The 19,972-nt window shown below is 35.5% G+C and overlaps 1 protein-coding gene and 1 long non-coding RNA gene across 3 annotated transcripts in view; one reads left to right on the forward strand and one right to left on the reverse strand.

Moving 5' to 3' along the window:
- IQCB1 (IQ motif containing B1) overlaps nucleotides 1-19,972 on the forward strand; it is a 66,357-nt gene that overhangs the window by 23,409 nt on the left and 22,976 nt on the right. For both annotated transcript variants that reach the window (XM_072811590.1, XM_072811591.1), the window contains exons 8-10: nucleotides 8,021-8,199; nucleotides 10,194-10,303; nucleotides 10,930-11,039. In XM_072811590.1, the coding sequence (XP_072667691.1) occupies nucleotides 8,021-8,199; nucleotides 10,194-10,303; nucleotides 10,930-11,039 (399 nt within the window). The remainder of the gene's footprint in view (nucleotides 1-8,020; nucleotides 8,200-10,193; nucleotides 10,304-10,929; nucleotides 11,040-19,972) is intronic.
- LOC140624684 (uncharacterized) overlaps nucleotides 1-19,972 on the reverse strand; it is a 33,591-nt gene that overhangs the window by 5,212 nt on the left and 8,407 nt on the right. Inside the window, exon 2 of the long non-coding RNA XR_012024137.1 lies at nucleotides 9,956-10,051. This is a non-coding gene — a long non-coding RNA (uncharacterized lncRNA). The remainder of the gene's footprint in view (nucleotides 1-9,955; nucleotides 10,052-19,972) is intronic.

Consider the following 19,972-nt stretch of genomic DNA (forward strand, 5'->3'; position numbering starts at 1 on the left):
AATAGGTATACAAAGGCGGAAGTTTAGCAGAAGTGGTTATGTTTTGTTTGGGCTTTAAAAGGATGAGAAAATCCCACTTGTGCCATCTTTGTTTTGATCCCTTTTTTTTCTTCTTCCTGTAGTAATATAAAGTGATGATTTCTTACAGTTATCACAAACTAAAAATGTTTAGATAGGAGTCTAAACATCTAGAGTCACTACAATCGCAGTGATGCTCTAGAACATACCACAGATTAATAGGTGGCTTGGTTTTGTAAAAAGTTACTGATATTTTAGTTTTGGTCAGAACCATTACCAATCTGATACCAATTTTATGAAATCATTGGTTGCATGTGATTTGTATATGGAATTTGAAAATTTCTAACCAGAAGAAAACTCAGAAATATTTTTAGGAATATACATATACCTAGCATCCAACAAGATGAAATTCATGCAAGTATCAGGCATGTAAATATGCAGGAAAACAGGACCAATTATGAGAAGAATCAGTTGACCCAGACTGACATATATGTTAGAATTAATAGGACATTAGGATAGTTACTATGACTGTATTCCATATTTTCAAAAAGTTGAATAGAGACCTATATAAGACCCAGAGTGAACTTGTAGATAAGAAAACTACAAACTAGATATGAAAAATACACTGGATAGGATTGACAGCAAATTAACATAGGAGATTAGCGAACTTGAAGACATAGCCATAGAAACAATCCAAAATTAAACAAAAGAGGGGATCCCTGGGGGTGGGGGTGGGGGGGAGTTGTCAGCAGTTTAGCACCTGCCAAGTTCTGCAGACGTGATCCTGGAGTCCCGGGATCAAGTCCCAAGATCAATGTTCCCCATCAGGCTACCTGTATGGAGCCTGCTTCTCCCTCTGCCTATGTCTCTGCCTCTCTCTCTGTCTCTCATGAGTAAATAAATAAAACTTTTTAAAAAATGAAACAAAAGGAACCAAAAAAGAAAAACACATCAGTGAATTAGAGATCTGTAGGACTATTTTAAACACCTTTATATAGGCATAATTAGAGCACCTACAGGAGGTATTGGAGTCAGAAGAAAATATTTGGAGAAATAGTGTCTAAAATTTTTCCAGATTTGATGAAAACTATGATCTTGCACATTCCAATAGCTCATCAAACCCCAAGGACAGTAAAATATGACACCAAATACATAGAAATCAAAGCAGTAAAGCAAGAGAAAAATCTTAAAAGCAGGCAGAGGGGAAAAAAGACATTATATACAGAGGTATGAAGATAAAAATGATGGCAACTTTCTTGTCAAAAACAATGCAAAGAGAAAGAGTTGAACAGTATCTTTAAAATACTGAAAGAGAGCAACCATCAAACCTAGAGTTTTATACCCAGTGGAAATATATTTCAAAAACAAAGGCAAATACTTTTTCAGAAATCACCAGGAGACTCAGTACCAGAAATGTTGAAGGAAGTCCTTCAATCAGAAGGAAAGTAGATTTGTACAAAGTATTGAAGAATATCAGAAATGATAATCATATAGCTAACTATAAAAGATATTTTTCTTATGGTAATGTAATATAATCATATTTGCTTATACAAAAATAATGTATTTAGGAGTTTACACGTATATGTTAGTAAATTGTATTATAACAATAACATAAAGGCTATGAGGAAAGAAATGGAAGCATAATGTTATAAGCTCTTACACTATAAATAGGTTTCCCTATTATCTGAAAGTTTGCTTTGTGCCTCTGCTTTTACAAAACACCTACATTAGTACCTGTTTTTGCTAACCAAAAGAAATTCAAAGCTGATTTTCACTTCTACAAGATGGTAATTGCTTTTTTCACTTTATGCAGTTTTGACTTATAAAAGGTTTCATAAGAACACTCTAGGAAAACCTGTACATGAAATAGTATATCACTTGAAGGTAGACTCTGTTGAAGGTAATATGCTGTGAACCCTAATGAACCAATAAAATAACAAGACAAGCGGTTATAGCTAATAAGCCAAGAAAGGCAGTAAAAACAAATCATAAAGTAATATTTATCCCAAAGTAAGGCAGTAAAAGAAAAAAAAAAAGGAGAAAGTGAATAAAGGACAATGGAACAGGTAGTCACCAAGAAACAGATTTAAACCTATCTATATTAGATATAACTGGTTGGAAAACCCCCCAGTTAAAAGGAAGAGAGTGAGAGATTGAGTAAAAAAGTAGGAACTAACAATATGCATTCTTCTAGAAATTCACCTTAAATATAGAAACACATAAATAAGTTAAAAGTAAAAGGATGAAAAAAGATAAACCATGCTAAACCTAGTCAAAAATAAGCTGGAGTGTCTATATTAATGTCAGAAAAGGTAAATTTCAGAGCAAAGTATTAATACCAGTGACAGCTATTTCATAATAATAAAGAATCAGTTCATCAAGAAAACATTTATTGGGGATGCCTGGGTGGTTCAGTTATTGAGCATCTGCCTTTGGCTCAGGTTGTGATCCCAGAGTCTTGGATCGAGTCCAGCATCAGACTGACCATAGGGAGCATGCTTCTCCCCCTGCCTATGTCTGCCTCTCTCTGTATATCTCTCATGAATAAATAAAATAAATCTAAAAAAAAAAAACATATTTGTTGATCTAACAACAGAGCTTCAAGATACAAAGAAAAAATTGATAGACTTGCAAGGAGAAATAGACAAATATGCAATTAAAGTGAAATATGTTAATACCCTTCTCTTGATAATTGATGGAATAAGTACACAAAAAATTATGACTGTAGAAGATTTGAACAATATCAACCTACTTGACCTGATTGACATTTTTAGAACACTCTACCAAACAGCTGGGATGCACATTATTTTCAAATGCAAATGGAACATTTACAAAGATAGGCCATTTCTGGGGCCATAAAATAAGAAAATAAATGTATTATTTATAAATTAGTGTAATGTAAAAGGATTTAAGTCATACAAGGTATGTTCTCTAACCTCAATGGAATTAAATTAAAAATACCAAGAAGACCTCTGAAAAATCCCCAAATGTGTGGAAGGTAATACATAATCTAAATAACCCAAAGGACAGAGAAGAAATAAAAATTTAAGTTAGAATTTGTTTTTACATTGATAGAAATGAAAACAGCATATGCAGATTTCTGGGATGAATCTAAATTAAAGCAATACTTAATAGGAAAACTTTTTAAAGATTTTTATTTATTTATTAGAGAGTGAGGACAAATAGGCCAGAGGGAGAAACAGACTCAGGTGAGCAGGGAGCCCGACACGTGGTTCAATCCTAGGACCCTGGAATCACAACCTGAGCTGAAGGCAGACACTTAACTAACTGAGCTACGTAGGCGACCCTTAATAAGAATTTTTTATCACTAAATACCAACACAGATTTCCCCCACTATTTGAAAGTAAAGCATTCCTGTAAAACCTTTCCTAAGCCAAAATGGCATAAAGCAAAGAAACAGCATTAATTTATATGGAGAAAAGTTTTGAGCTTTTTAAGACCCAAAAAAATAGCCTCCCAGGCTGATACCTTAAGACACATCTTACTAAAGGATGCACAGAATAAATTGAGATAAAGCACAGATACAGGCAGTTCAAAGTGATGGCAGTTTGATGCTGAGATACTGAGTGCAGTTCCCAGGGAAGGAGTTCGGTGGTACCACTCTGGCTTCTTGGGATGCACACTGCTTCTATAACAAATGCTGAATGCTATTTTTACTTTTTTCACCTTTTTTGTAAAAGCAACAATCTTCTGATTTCTTTTAGTTAGCAAAAAAGCTGAGTTCTAATATAAGTATTTCATAGAGAGCAAGTGTTGTAATGCAAACTTTTGAAAAGCAGGGGATACCTGTATTAGAAAAGAGAAGTGTCAGATCACTGACCTTAGCTTCCACTTTAAAAAACTAAGAAGAGGGAATTAAATTCAATGAAAAGAAAGAAAATAATAGGGATGCTGGCTGGCTCAGTTGGTAGAGTGTGCAGCTCTTGATCTCAGGTTCACAAGTTTAAGCCCCATGTTGGATGTGGAAATTACTTAAAAAAATAAAATCTTAGAAGAAAGAAAATGATAAAGATCAAAGCAGAAATCAGTAAAATAGTAAACAAAAACAATAGAGAAAATCAATGAAACCATAAGCTGGTTCTTTGAGAAGATCAATGAAATTAATAAACCTGTAACACGATTGATCAGGGAAAAAAAAGAAGAGAATACAACCTACCAATGTTAGGAATTAGGAAACAATATAATAAAGTTTTAGGTATTAAAAATTACAATAAAGTTATAGGTATTAAAAATTATAAGGAAATAATGTGAACAACTTTATGGTTGTTAATGTGAGATGGACAAGTTCTTTGAAGGACACGAACTACCAAAATTTAAGAAGCAACAGAAAAAACAAGAAGCAGTAGATAATCTGAATAGCCTATAACTATGAAGAAATTGAATTTGTATCTAAAACACTTCCTACAAAGAACACTCCATGACTAGACAGCTTTTTCACTGGTAAATTCTACTAAATATTTAATGAAGAAATAATCATAAACAAGTTCTTCCAGAAAATTAAAGAGGAGGAAATACTTCCCAATTCATAATATGAGGTCAGCATTACTTGATAACAAATGAAAGATATTATATTAAAATCTAGCAATATATTAAAAAGTTAATATATTTTTAATAAGTTGGGTTTATTCTAGGAATTCAGGGCTGGTATAGTATTCTAAAGTCAAACAGTGTAATTCATCTTATTAATAAAAGGAAAAACATATCAATAGACACAGAAAAGCATTTGAAAAATCTATTATCCATTCCTGATATTTCAAAAGAAAAACTTTCAGCGTGGTACTAGTAGAAGATAGAACTTTCTTAGTCTGATGAAAGGCATCTAGGAAAAACCTACTTAATGGTAAAATGCTAAATGCTTTCCTTATATGATCATGGACAAGACAAGGATCTCCATTGCCATCACTTCTATTCAACATTGTATTGGAGTTCCTAACCTATACAGTTAAGCAAGAAAAAGAAATTATTTGTACAGACAGGAAGAAACAGGGCTCTCTCTATATTTGGAGTCAGCATTGTCATCTATGTAGAAAAAACAATGGAATGTGCAAAGAAGCCACTAAAACTAATAAGTGAATGTAGCAAGGGTAGTGGGATATAAAATCAGTATAAAAATATAAATTGAGGGCAGCCCGGGTGGCTCGGCGGTTTAGCACTGCCTTCAGCCCAGGGCGTGATCCTGGGGACCCGGGATTGAGTCCCATGTCAGGCTCCTGGCAGGGAGCCTGCTTCTCCCTCTGCCTGTGTGTCTCTGCCTCTCTCTCTCTTTCCATCATGAATAGATAAATAAAATCTTTATATATTTATATATGTATATATATATATATATATATATATATATATATATATATATATATACACACACATATAAATTGAAGTTTTATACCCATCGTTTGATATTCAGAAATTGAAATTTTAAGATACTGCAACTTAAAATACAATAAAAAATATGAAATATGTAGGGTTAAGCCTGACAAAAAGTGGTGAAGACCTACTCACTTAAAACTATAAAAAGACATTGCTAAGAGGAATTAAAGAATATGGAAATATACTTCATGTTGATAGATGTGAATGCAATATTAAAATCTCCGTTTTCTCCAAATTGATACATATTTTAAATACAATCCCACTCAAATCTCATTTTTGTAGAAATTGGCAAACTGATTTCTACAATTCATATGAAAATCAAAGGACTTAAAGATATAAAATAACCTTACCAACTTTGAAAATGAACTAAGTTGGAGAGCTAACATTACCCAATTTTAAGACTTTATAAAGCTAGCATAATTAAGACAATGAGGTGTTGATGCAAAGATACACAAATATATCTATGGAACAGAATGGAACCCAGAAATAGACTTACACATTTATGAACAATTGATTTTCAAGAGGTGTGACCATCATTCAGTGGGATAGTCTTTTTCAGAGTGATAGAACAGTTGGCTATCAATATTTGAGAAAAAGAATTTTAATCTATACCTCTTAGCCACTACAAAAATTAATTCAAAATGTATAATAGACCTAAATGTAAAATTTAAACAACAAAACTTCTTGAAGAAAAATAGCCTTTATAACCTTGAGTTGCAACAAAGACAACCTTTGTTGTCTCACTGGGACACCAAAAGTAAAATCCACAAAAGAAGAAATTGGTTAGACTTCATCAAAATTTTAAGTCCGCTCTTTAAAAGACACTGCCTAGGAAATGAAAAAAGACAAAACAGACTGGCAGAAAATACTTGCAAAGCATATATCTTAAGTGTTTGTATCTGGAATATATAAAGGCTGTCAAAAATTTTTTCAAAAGGCCCAGTGTGAAAAATGAGCAGAAGACCTGAACAGACACTTCATGAAGAAGATACATGGATGACAAATAAGCACACAAAAAGATGTTCAGCAACATTAGTCATTAGAGAAATATCATTATACACTTGTTAAATGACTAAAATTTAATACACTGACCCAAGTGTTGACAAGAATACGGAGGAATCAAACACTGCTAGTGGGTGTGATAAAATAGTATAATCATTTTGGAAAATAGTTTGACATTTTATTTTATTTTATTTTATTTTATTTTATTTTATTTTATTTTAGTTTGACATTTTATTAACAAATGTGTACATACCATATTTTCCATCCGTTCTACTTCTAGGTATTTGCCAAAGAAAAATGAAAGCATATATCCATACAAGGACTTGTACATAAATGTTCATAGCAATTTTATCTGTAATAGCCAATGACTAGAAACAATTGTCCATTACAGGTGAATAAAATATATGGTATGTCCATACAATAGACTACTACTCAGAATGACTACTCATACATGTGACAATCTAGATGAATATATATATGATGCAATTTGTATAAAATTCTAGAAAATGTAAACCAATTTATAGTGACAGAAAGCAAATCAATTGTTGTCTGGGATAGGCTACCAGAGAGATGGAGAAGGGGGGGGGGGGGGGCTACAATAAAACACAAGGAAACTTTGTGACACAACAGATGTTCATTATCATGATACTGGTGGTAAGACGTGTGAAAACAAAAATTTTATTCTACTCACTTACTAATGAAGGAACCAGTAAGATGTTAAATAGGTTCAAAGGAGAATTTGAGGAGGGGAGATTTATAGATTGGTTTGTCAAAGGAATACTGAAATGAATTTGCTAATAGTTAAAAAATCTGATTGATGTGTTATAGAACAATAAATAGTAACCTTTATAGTTATTTTTCCTACTGGATAAAATCCACTTGTATTGTTGAATAACAATCTATTTGCATTACTCTCAGATAAGAATCATTGTTACTTGTTTTCTATAAGCCAATCTCTACTTTTACAGAATTGTAAAATCTAATCAACAATAAATACGTAATCAAGCAAAGGTACACATCCCTAGAAAATCACATATTCCTTTGGGAAGGGGAAGTAAAAGATACCCAGTGATCTCTTTTGACTATTTCTAAGTTCCAGATAAGTTTTCATCATATCTGTAATACAAGATGATAGTTGTTAGTGTTAATGAAGAAGATACTAAAGGAAAGGTAAATTTCTCCTATATTAAATCCATGATAATTGAATTCCTATAGCATTTTTGTCTTCATACATCATTAAGCAATGACCCATGTACTGTTTTGTGATTTTCCTCTTACTGTTGCTTTGAAGTTTTTGAATCATCTATTTAATATTCTGTACATTTATCTTTCTTCTGCAATTTGATTGCAGGTTTTTCAGAAGAGAAGCCATTCTAGCTACTTGTATTCCCTGTTTTACCTAGCATAGTGTATTGCACACAGTAGAAATTCAATTAACAGTAATTGATTGAATGTGATGTATTCTTGGAACTAAGCTATCTATTTAAAAAATGGGTTATCTTCTTGCATTTCAGCACAGTTAGGCATCTAGTTGCTAAAACTTTAATTTTTTAATGATACCTATGCATCCATTAGTAATGGTATATTCTTTATCTCTTTTTTTTTTTTCTATTAGTGGTGATTTACTCAGAATAGAAGGAAAAATCCTACATTCAATTTTAGATGAAGTTGTTTTCAAGCTTTTATCAACTCCTAACCCAGTCATAAGAAGTACTGCTACAAAGCTCCTACTGCTGATGACTGAATCTCATCAGGAAATTTTGATTTTACTGAGACTAAGTGCCTGCTACAAAGGTAGTGCATATATTCTTTCTTTACTGGAGAGTATCAAAAAGACATTTTTATTGATGGTTTATGGAAAATAAAATTCCTATATAGTTTTAAAGTTTTTATTTAAATTCTAGTTGTTCACAGGCAGTGTAATATTAATTTCAGGTATACAATTTAGTGGTTAAATAGTGATGGGGATTAAACAGTGTACTCCTTGTTATAGAAGTATTCAATCACTAAAATTCTTGTATTTTGAAAAAAGTCAATAAAGTGTGCAGATAAAACCCTATTACAACAGATACTAATTCAGGGAAAGGTCTTTATATATAATCAGGCTAGCTCCATGTCTCAGAGATGTTTATGGTACTTTGTTGATGAGGTTACAATGGATACTTACTCCTTCTCTAACAAAAGCAAACAAAAAAAGTTGTGTATGAAGTATACCATATAGTATAGTAAAATAATGACCATAAAGACTGGTGACCTTAACAAGATGAACTTTACCAGAGAAAATAGAGCTGTGCTTGAGAGACTGACAGCCCTTTTGATCTTAACATCAGTTAATATTTACTCATCAGATCTCTCACTGCTGTTTCTCAAAGCAAACAAAAAATCTTCCTCACCTCTAAAATCAAATGCATATACTCACTAATGCAAGGCCATATCATGTGGAAATTTTTAAAGGGTAGAACATTACATTATGATGTATTTAGTATTCAGACTTACAGAGGGTCTCAAATCATGCCTGATAACTTACCTTTCAGTCATTACTATATGAACATTTTAATTATTTTATGTTATAGGAATAGAGAGGGGGAAAAGGTGCCAATAACAGAGCTCTTTAATTGATACTTGCCAGATACACATTTTTAAATTCTGTAATTAGATTTCTTCTATAGAAATGTGACCATCATTTGCTTCAACATGGATAGAACTGAAGGGTATTATGCTGAGTGAAATAAGTCACTTGGAGAAAGACAATCATCATATGGTTTCACTCATGGATAATATACAAAATAGTGAAAGGGATTAAAAGGGAAAGGAGGGGAACTGAGTGGGAAAAATTAGACAAACCATGAGAGACTCCTAACTCTGGGAAACAATCAAAGGGTTGCAGAACGGGAGGTGGGTGGAGGGATGGGGTAACTGGGTGATGGGCAATGAGGAAGGCACTTGATGGGATGAGCACTGGGTGTTAGTTATTCTATATGTTGGCAAATTGAATTTAAATTAAAATGAAAAAAATGTGAATGTCTAACAGACTTCATTATAAAGGAATTTCACTTGAACAGTTCATCTCCTATTCTCAATAGAACTTACTCAGTTTCCTCAAGATATTTTACAATTGTTAATACTGCTGAGAACTTGAGTTTTGAAGAGAGCATAAAGACATGGACAGATCCATATGGTGGCTTCCCCCCTTATACACCCAAGGGCATTTTACTTTATTTTGAATACACACATTGTAATACACCATTCCAGTGTGCTTAGAAATAGTACTTATCCCAAAATAAAACATAATATAGTAAATGCAGTATTTATAGCATGTCTCGTATAATAATTGCTCAGTAACCTATTGATTTGCCCCAAATTACGTATAATACTGTATATTTTAATTTAGTAGTATTTTCTTTAAGAATGACTAATAATAACCTGTTTAAATACTTCCACAATATAGGCATTTACTCAGTATGTTAAAAATGTTTCTGTTTAAGATATTTATGTTCCAACAGGAAAAAAAAATCTCTACTCTTTGACTTACCACAATGATCCCACTTACCTTTTTTTAATTAAAGATATTGAGTAGACAGCCTTTGCATCAGATGAGCACATAAAAACTCTTAGAGAAATATCCTAAAGATCTCAATCTTGAAATCTTTAAGAAAAAGAAAAATCAGGTGATTAATCTTGCTGTTGTATTCGTTTCTAAACCAGACTTTTTAACCTCTAATTAATACTGATTAGATAACAAATCATATTTTATTATTAAGTGTTGTGCCTTTGTTATTCCATTTCAGGACTCAGAAGTCTATTAAACAAACATGAGCCTGGGACAGAGTTTAGTCAAGAACTTGGACAGCTTATTGCCCTTTTAACCCCTAAGGTCTATCAGGAAGTAGAAGATCAGGTAATAAATTATAAAATTAATTTGAATATTTGCTGACATTTCAGTAAAACATTTTAGTTTCAAAATACTGGAGAGTGGTAGCCTCTTAAATCTTTTATTTGCTGTCTTTTCTCTTTTCTTATCTCCCCCCTCCCCCCCACAGTGTTCAGAGCAGTTGGTGTTCTGATGTGTGATGAGTGAAGGAGCCTTTATGGACCAAATTTTTAACCGTACAGCTTTTTTTTTTTTTTATCCTGTTTCAAAAGTTCTTTATCCTCTTGAATGCTTGAATAAGTGAGGCCCAGCATGAGTCAAGCAAAGTCGGTAAAGCATTAAAGAAGCAGAATTATAAAATCCTTATAAAAGGAATAGAAGGAATAGACATAATGTTAATTAAGGAGAATGCAGAGCTTATCAACTATATCTTGAATACATTGTGGATCTTGTCTAATGTACCTCCTTTGGGAGACCAGGTTTAATATTCTTAGAGCTTACCTGTCCTGGATCTATGAAATTGTTGCCTCCTGCCCAGCTTATTAGAGTTAGAGATTAATACTTGCCCAGGCCTCATATTTTATTAAGAGGTTAATTGCTAAAAAAGACTTTTGTGGAGATGTCTCTAAATTAATTCTGGCCTTTAATTTCAGAAACTACATCAAGCAGCTTGCTTGATTCAAGCTTATTGGAAGGGTTTCCAAACTAGAAAAAGATTAAAGAAGCTTCCATCTGCTGTGATTACTTTGCAGAGGAGTTTCAGGTAAAAAGTTTTGGTGAGAGGAATGATGATCTCAGAGGACAGCTATATCTTAGTAAAAACTTAGGGTGCTTTTTCCCTCTGATTTTTTTTTTATGTTTCTTTTGCTCTTTTTTTAAATTGAAGTATAGTTCATATACAATATTATGTGTCAGTTGTACAGTGATTCAACATTTATATACACATTGTGAAATAATCATCATATCACAGTAAGTCTAATTATCAACTGTCACCACATAAATGTATTACAATATTTTTTACTGTATTCCGTATGATGTACTTTACATCCTTGTGACTTATTTTATAACTGGAAGTTTGTACCTCTTTTCACCTATTTTGTCCATTCCCCTACTCCTCTCCCCTCTGGCAACCACCAGTTTATATCTGTTTTTATAGATTTGTTTGTTTTGTTTACTTAAAAAAAAAAGATTTATCCACTTAGAGAGTGAGCATGAGCAGGAGAAGGAGGGGGAGAGAGAATGTCAAATAGACTTCACGCTGAGTGTGGGGCTTGATCTCACAACCCTGAGATCACAACATGAGCTGAAAACTACAGTCAGACACTTAACTGACTTTGTCACCCAGGCACCCCTTTGTTTTGTTTTTTTAGATTCTACGTATAAGTGTGGAATCATAAGGCATTTGGTTTTCTCTGACTTAATTTCACTTAGCATAATTCCTTCTAAGTCCAGCTATGTTATCATAAATGGTTAAGATTTCATTCTTTTTTATGGCCGAGTAACATTCCATTGTATTTATATACCACATCTTCTTTATCCATCTATTGATGGACACTTAGGTTACTTCCATATCTTTTTTTTTTCTTTTTTCTTTTTTTTTTTACTTCCATATCTTGACTATTGTAAATAATGCTGGAGTGAAGACAGCATGCATATATCTTTTTGAATTCGTATTTTCATTTTCTTTGGATAATTATACTTAATGGATTTGCTGGGTTGTAAGGTATTTCTAGTTTTATTTTTTTAAGGAATTTCCATACTGTTTTCCATAGTGGCTACACCAATTTACATTCACACCAGCAATTGCTACTGGGGTTCCCTTTTCTTCACATCCTTGCCAAAACTTATTTCTTGTCCTTTTTATATTAGCCATTCTGACAGATGTGAGGTGATTTCTCATTGTGGTTTTGATTTGCATTTCTCTGATGATAAATGATGTTGAACATTTTTCATGTATCTTTTGGGCATCTATATGTTCCTTGGAAAAATGTGTATTCAGGTTCTCTACCCATTTTTTAATTGAATTGTTTGAGGGTCATTTTTGGTGTTGAGTTTGGATATTAACCCCTTATTGGATATATCATTTGCAGACATCTTCCCCATTCAGTAGATAGCCTTTTTGTTTTGTGGCTGTTATATCATTGTATGAAACCTTTTCAGTTTGACATAGTCCTTATAGTTCATTATTGCTCTTGTTGCCCTGTCTGAGGATGCACATCCAAAAAAGTATTACTCGGGGGTGGGGGGGGGGGGCAAGATGGTGAAGTAGGGTCCCCAAGTCACCTGTCCCCACCAACTTACCTAGATCACTTTCAAATCATCCTGAAAACCTACGGTTCGACCTGAGATTTAAAGAGAGAACAGCTGGAATGCTACAGAGAGAAGGGTTTTCGCTTCTAGAAAGGTAGGGAGGGGATCCCTGGGTGGTGCAGCGGTTTGGCACCTGCCTTTGGCCCAGGGCGCGATCCTGGAGACCCGGGATCGAGTCCCACGTTGGGCTCCCGGTGCATGGATCCTGCTTCTCCCTCTGCCTGTGTCTCTGCCTCTCTCTCTCTCTCTCTGTGTGACTATCATAAATAAATAAATAGATAAATAAATAAATAAAAATTTAGAAAGGTAGGGAGATGGAAAAATAAATAAAAAAGAATCAAGTGGGGAGGGGCCCCTGCGAGGAGCTGGGCTAAGGCCCACCGGGAGAGCCTCCGGGACAGGAAGCCCAGCCCCAGAGAAGCAGGAAATTTAAAAATCCGCACCAGATTCTTCCCAGACAGAAAGGCGCTTAGCCGGGAACTCCGGCAGAACCGCAGGAGGGGCAGTGGAGTCTCCACAGTCTCCCAGAGTCACTAACAGAGGAGGTGCGCCCCAGGGAGAGCACCACACAGACCGTGGGCCGAGTTCCATAAAGGGCTGGAGCGCGCACCCTGAAGGGCCTCAGGAGAAACTCAGGCCGCGGTTCCGGGCTGAGGGGGCTGCGCCCTGCTGCCTTCGAGAGCTTCGGCCCGGGTGCGTGATTCCAGCAGCACAGGCCCCAGATCCCCGGGAAACGGGGGACACAGCCCAGGATCCTGTGCTCCCCCAGGACAGGCAGAGGCGGGGAGGGCACAGGACAGCGAGGAAGCTCCTGCCTCCTGGCGCCCCCAAGCTGTGAAGGTCAGCAGGCTCCATGCACCGAGAGCCTGATGTGGGATTCGATCCTGGGTCTCCAGGATTGGGCCCTGGGCCAAAGGCAGGCGCCAAACCGCTGCACCACCCAGGGATCCCAGGGATCCCTATATTCAGGGTCCTAAATGAGAAGAACATGCAGCCACGGGGATCCCTGGGTAATGTAGCGGTTTAGCGCCTGCCTTTGGCCCAGGGCGCGATCCTGGAGACCCAGGATCGAATCCCACATCGGGCTCCTGGTGCATGGAGCCTGCTTTTCCCTCTGCCTGTGTCTCTGCCTCTCTCTCTCTCGCTGTGTGCCTATCATAAGTAAATAAAAATTAAAAAAAAATAAAATCTTTAAAAAAAAAAAAAAAAAAAAAAGAACATGCAGCCACGAATACTCTATCCAGCAAGGCTCTCATTCAGAATAGAAGGAGAGATAAAGAGTTTCTAAGATAGGCAGAAACTGAAAGAATATGTGACCCCCAAACCAGCTCTGCAAGAAATATTAAGGGGGACTCTGTAAAAGAAAAAGGAAGTCCAAAGAAATAATCCACAAAAACAGGGACTAAATAGGTATTATGAGGACACAAAATTCACATGAATGGGCTTAATGATCCCATCAAAAGACGCAGGGTTTCAGACTGGATAAAAAAAGCAAGACCCATCCATTGGCTGTCTACAAGAGACCCATTTTAGACCTAAGGACACCTACAGCCTGAAACTGAAAGATTGGAGAACCATTTACCATTCAAATGGTCCTCGAAAGAAAGCAGGGGTAGCAATCCTCATATCAGATAAATTAAAGTTCATCCCAAAAACTGTAGTAAGAGATGAAGAGGGACACTATATCATACTTAAAGGATGTATCCAACAAGAGGACCTAAGAATCATGAATATTTATTCCCCTAATATGGGAGTTGCCACGTATATCAAATAATAACCAAAGACATACTTAGATAATAACACACTATTTCTGGGAGACTTCAACACAGCACTTTCTACAAATGACAGATTTTCTAAGTACAACATCTCCAAAGAAATAAGAGCTTTAAATGATACACTGGACCAGATGGATTTCACAAATATTTACAGAACTTTACATCCAGACGCAACTGAATACACATTCTTCTCAAGTGCACATGGAACTTTCTCCAGAATGGACCACATACTGGAGAAAGGGCTTAACCTATACCAAAAGATTGGGATTGTCCCCTGCATATTTTCAGACCATAATGCTTTGAAACTTGAACTCAATCACAAGAAGAAATTTGGAAAGATTTCAAACATGTAGAGGTTAAAGACCATCCTGCTAAAAGATCAAAGGGTCAACCAGGAAATTAGAGAAGAATTAAAAAGATTTATGGAAACTAATGAGAATGAAGATGCAACCATTCAAAATCTTGGAAAAAAACTGGAAAAAACTCAAATGCACAAGCTAACTTGCACCTAAAGGAACTGGAGAAAGAATAGCAAATAAAACCTATACCCAGCAGAAGAAGAGAGTTAATAAAGATTCGAGCAGAACTCAATGAAATAGAGACCAGAAGAACTGTGGAACAGATCAACAAAACCAGGAGTTGGTTCTTGGAAAGAATTAATAATATAGATAAACCATTAGCCAGCCTTATTAAAAACAAAAGAGAAAAGACTCCAATTAATAAAATCATGAAAAAGGAGAGATCACAACCAATACCAAGGAAATACAAATGCTTTTAAAAACATATTATGAGCAGCTATACACCAATAAATTAGGCAATCTAGAAGAAATGGATGCATTTCTGGAAAACCACAAACTACCAAAACTGGAACAGGAAGAAATAGAAAACCTGAACAGGCCAATAACCAGGGAGGAAATTGAAGCAGTCATCAAAAACCTCCCAAAACACAAAAGTCCAGGGCCAGATGGCTTCCCAAGGGAATTCTATCAAACGTTTAAAGAAGAAACCATACCTATTCTACTAAAGCTATTCCAAAAGATAGAAAGGGATGGAACACTTCCAAACTCGTTCTATGAGGCTAGCATCACCTTAATTCCAAAACCAAAGACCCCACCAAAAAGGAGAATTAGAGACCAATATCCCTGATGAACACAGATGCAAACCTTCTCAACAAGATAGTAGCCAATAGGATCCAACAGTACATTAAGATTATTCACCATTACCAAGTGGGATTTGTCCCCGGGATGCAAGGCTGGTTCAACACTCGTAAAGCAATCAATGTGATTGACCATATCAGCAAGAGAAAAACCAAGAACCATATGATCCTCTCAATAGATGCAGAGAAAGCATTTGACAAAATAGAGCATCCATTCCTGATCAAAACTCTTCAGAGTATAGGGATAGAGGGAACATTCCTCAACATCTTAAAAGCCATCTACAAAAAGCTCACGGCAAATATTGTTCTCAGTGGGGAAACACTGGGAGCCTTTCCCCTAAGATCAGGAACAAGACAGGGATGTCCACTCTCACCACTGCTATTCAACATAGTACTGGAAGTCCTAGCCTCAGCAATCAGACAACAAAAAGAAATAAAAGGCATTCAAATTGGCGAAGAAGTCGTCAAACTCTCCCTCTTCGCCGATGACATGATACTCTATATAGAAAACCCAAAAGCCTCCACCCCAAGATTGCTAGAACTCATACAGCAATTTGGCAGTGTGGCAGGATACAAAATCAATGCCCGGAAGTCAGTGGCATTTCTATACACTAACAATGAGACTGAAGAAAGAGAAATTAAGGAGTCAATCCCATTTACAATTGCACCCAAAAGCATAAGATACCTAGGAATAATCCTAAACAAAGAGGTAAAGGATCTATACCCTAAAAACTACAGAACACTTCTGAAAGAAATTGAGGAAGACACAAAGAGATGGAAAGATATTCCATGCTCATGGATTGGAAGAATGAATATTGTGAAAATGTCAATGTTATCCAGGGCAATTTACGCGTTTAATGCAATCTCTATCAAAATACCATGGACTTTCTTCAGAGAGTTGGAACAAAGCAGGAAGGACTATCCACTGGAAAAAGGACAGTCTCTTCAATAAATGGTGCTGGCAAAATTGGACAGCCACATGCAGAAGAATGAAACTGTACCATTCTCCTACACCATACACAAAGATAAACTCAAAATGGATGAAAGATCTAAATGTGAGACAAGAGTCCATCAAATCTTAGAGGAGAACACAGGCAACACCCTTTTTGAACTTGGCCACAGCAACTTCTTGCAAGATACATCTATGAAGGCAAGGGAAACAAAAGCAAAAATGAATTATTGGGACTTTAGAGAAAAAGCTTCTGCACAGCAAAAGAAACAGTTAACAAAACTAAAAGACAACCTACAGAATGGGAGAAGATATTTGCAAATGACGTATCAGATAAAGGGCTAGTATCCAAGATCTATAAAGAACTTATTAAACTCAACGGCAAAGAAACAATCCAATCATGAAATGGGCAAAAGACATGAAGAGAAGTCTCACCGAGGAAGACATAGACATGGCCAACAAGCACATGAAAATATGCTCTGCATCACTTGCCATCAGGGAAATATAAATCAAAACTACAATGAGATCCCACCTCACACCAGTGAGAATGGGGAAAATTAACAAGACAGGAAACAACAAATGTTGGAGAGGATATGGAGAAAGGGGAACCTTCCTGCACTGTTGGTGGGAATGGGAACTGGTGCAGCCACTCTGGAACACTGTGTGAAGGTTCCTCAAAGAGTTAAAAATAGAACTGCCCTATGACTCAGCAATTGCACTGCTGGCGATTTACCCCAAGGATACAGATGCAGTGAAACACTGGGACACCTGCACCCCAATGTTTCTAGCAGCAATGTCCACAGTAGCCAAACTGTGGAAGGAGCCTCAGTGTCCGTCTTAAGATGAATGGATAAAGCAGCTGTGATATATGTATACAATGGAATATTACTCAGGCTTTGTTAACAACGAATACCCACCATTTGCTTCAACATGGATGGAACTGGAGGGCTATTATGCTGAGTGAAGTAAGTCCATCAGAGAAGGACAAACATTATATGGTCTCATTCATTTGGGGGATATAAAAAATAGTGAAAGGGAATGAAGGGGAAAGAAGAGAAAATGAGTGGGAAATATCAGTGAGCGTGACAAAACATGAGAGATCCCTAACTCTGGGAAACAAACAAGGGATGGTGGAAAAGGAGGTGGGTGGGTTGGGGTGACTGGGTGACGGGCACTGAGGGGCCACTTGACGGGATGAGCGCTGGGTGTTATGCTAGATGTTGGCAAATTGAACTCCAATAAAAAATATACACAAAAAATAAAAAATATTACTGAGACTGATGTCTAAGAGTTTATTGCCAGTGTTTTGTTTTAGGAGTTTTATAATTTCATGTGTTACATTTAGGCCTTTAATCCATTTGGTGTTTATTTTTGCATAAAAGACAGTGGTCAAGTTTATTCATTTGCGTGTAGTTTTCCAATTTCCCCCAACAATATTTGTTGAAGAGACTATTATTGTATATTCTTGCCTCCTTTGTCATAGATAATTGACCATAGGAGTGTGAGTTCATTTTTGGGCTCTCTTCTGTTCCATTCATCTATATGTTTATGTGCCAGTACTATATTGTTTTGATTACTGTAGCTTTGTAGTATAGTTTAAAATCTGGGAACATGATACCTCCAGCTTTATTGTTCTTTCTGAAGATTGCTTTGGCTATTCAGTATTGAGGGTCTTATATGGTTCCATACAAGTTTTAGTATTCATTTGTACTAGTTTTGTGAAAAATGCCAATGTAGAGACTATATTGAATCTGTACATTACTTTTAGTATGGACATTTTAACAATATTTATTTTTCCAATCCATGAGCACAGTATATTTTTACACTTAATTTGTGTCATCTTCAGTTTTTTTCATTAGTGTCTTAACAGTTTTCAGAATACAGGTCTTTTACCTCCTTGGTTAAGGTTTATTCCTCGGTATTTTATTCTTTTGATACAATTTTAAATGAGATCGTTTTCTTAATTTCTCTTTCTGCTGCTTTGTTATTAGTATATAAAAACACAACATATCTATAAATTAATTTTATATCCTGCAAATTTACTGAAATCATTCATTCTAATAGGGTTTTTTTTGTAGAATCTTTAGGGTTTTCTATATGTAGTATTATATTCAAGCAGGAGAGTTATGTTCTTATCTCATGGAATTAAAGAATAAATCTCGCAAAAGAGACTGAGTAAAGCAATGAAGTTCATTAAGCAAGGATACAGAATGAGCTCTCAGGCGTGAGAAGGGTCCCTACAGGGTTGTGCCATTGAAGGTTTTTAGGCCAGTCTTTTATTGAACACTTATCCAGGGAGCTTGTGGCCTTGAGATTCTTGTGGCCTTGAGATTCTTAGTTTGAGCAAGGACTATTGATAATGACTTACTTAATGACTTCTGTCTTTGTGGTCTGGTCATTTTCTGTGATTACACTGTAGCTGCCAAAGAAAAATACTCCCTACTCCCTAACATCCCGGGCCAGATGATCTGGTCTATTTCCTTATCTCTGGTTTCCTTATATCTCAGCATTTTTGGATTTGTTTTGTGAGCCTGATTTCATGGCCCCCTACCTATCTCTCCCTATCCCTTACTCCACATCATGTGGAAACAGTGACAGTTTATTTCTTCCTTCCCAATTTGGATTCCTTTTATTTCTTTTTCTTTGTTTGATTGCTGTGACTAAGACTTCTAGAATATGTTGAATAAAAGTGGTAAGAGTGGACATCCATGACTAGTTCCTAATCTTAGAGGAAAAGCTCTCTAAGCTTTTCTGATGTTAGCTATGAGTTTGTCAGATATGTCCTGTATTATTTTGAGGTATCTTCCATCTATACATACTTTATTGAGAGATTTTTTGTCCTTAAATGCCTGTTGAATTTTGTCAGGTGCATTTTCTGCATCTATTGAGATGATCATATGATTTTTTCCTTTGTTAAAGTAGTGTATCATGTATTTGATTTGTGAATATTGAACCATCCTTGCATCTGTGAAATAAATCCCACTTGATGTATGTATTGATGAATTTGATTTTTTAATGTATTTTTAATGTATTGTTGAATACATTTATTGAGGAATTTTGCATCTATGTATGTCAGGGTTATTGGCCTATAATTTTTGTAGTGTCTTTGTTTTTGGTATCAAGGTAATGTTGGCTTTGTAGAATGAATTTGGAAGTGTTCTAAATTTTAAATTTTTTGCAGTAGTTTGAGTAGATATTAACTCTTCTCTAAATGGTAGAATTCACATGGGAGCCTGTTGATCCTGGACTTTTGTTTGTTGAGAGCTTTTTTGATTACTGATTCAGTATCATTACTAGTAATTGGTCTGATAAGATTTCGTTTCTTCCTGATACATTCTTGTAAGATTGCGTATTTCATTTTTTCTAGATTGTCCAACTTATTTCTGTGGTGTTACTTGTAACCTCACTTTCATCTCTGATTTTATTTGGGCCCTCTCTTTTTTCCTTGATGAATTTGCTAAAAGTTTATTAATTTTGTTTATATTTTCAGAGAAGCGGTTTCATTG

The sequence above is a fragment of the Canis lupus genome, chromosome 35 (genome assembly GCF_048164855.1).
Source record: "Canis lupus baileyi chromosome 35, mCanLup2.hap1, whole genome shotgun sequence".
NCBI lineage: Eukaryota > Metazoa > Chordata > Mammalia > Carnivora > Canidae > Canis > Canis lupus.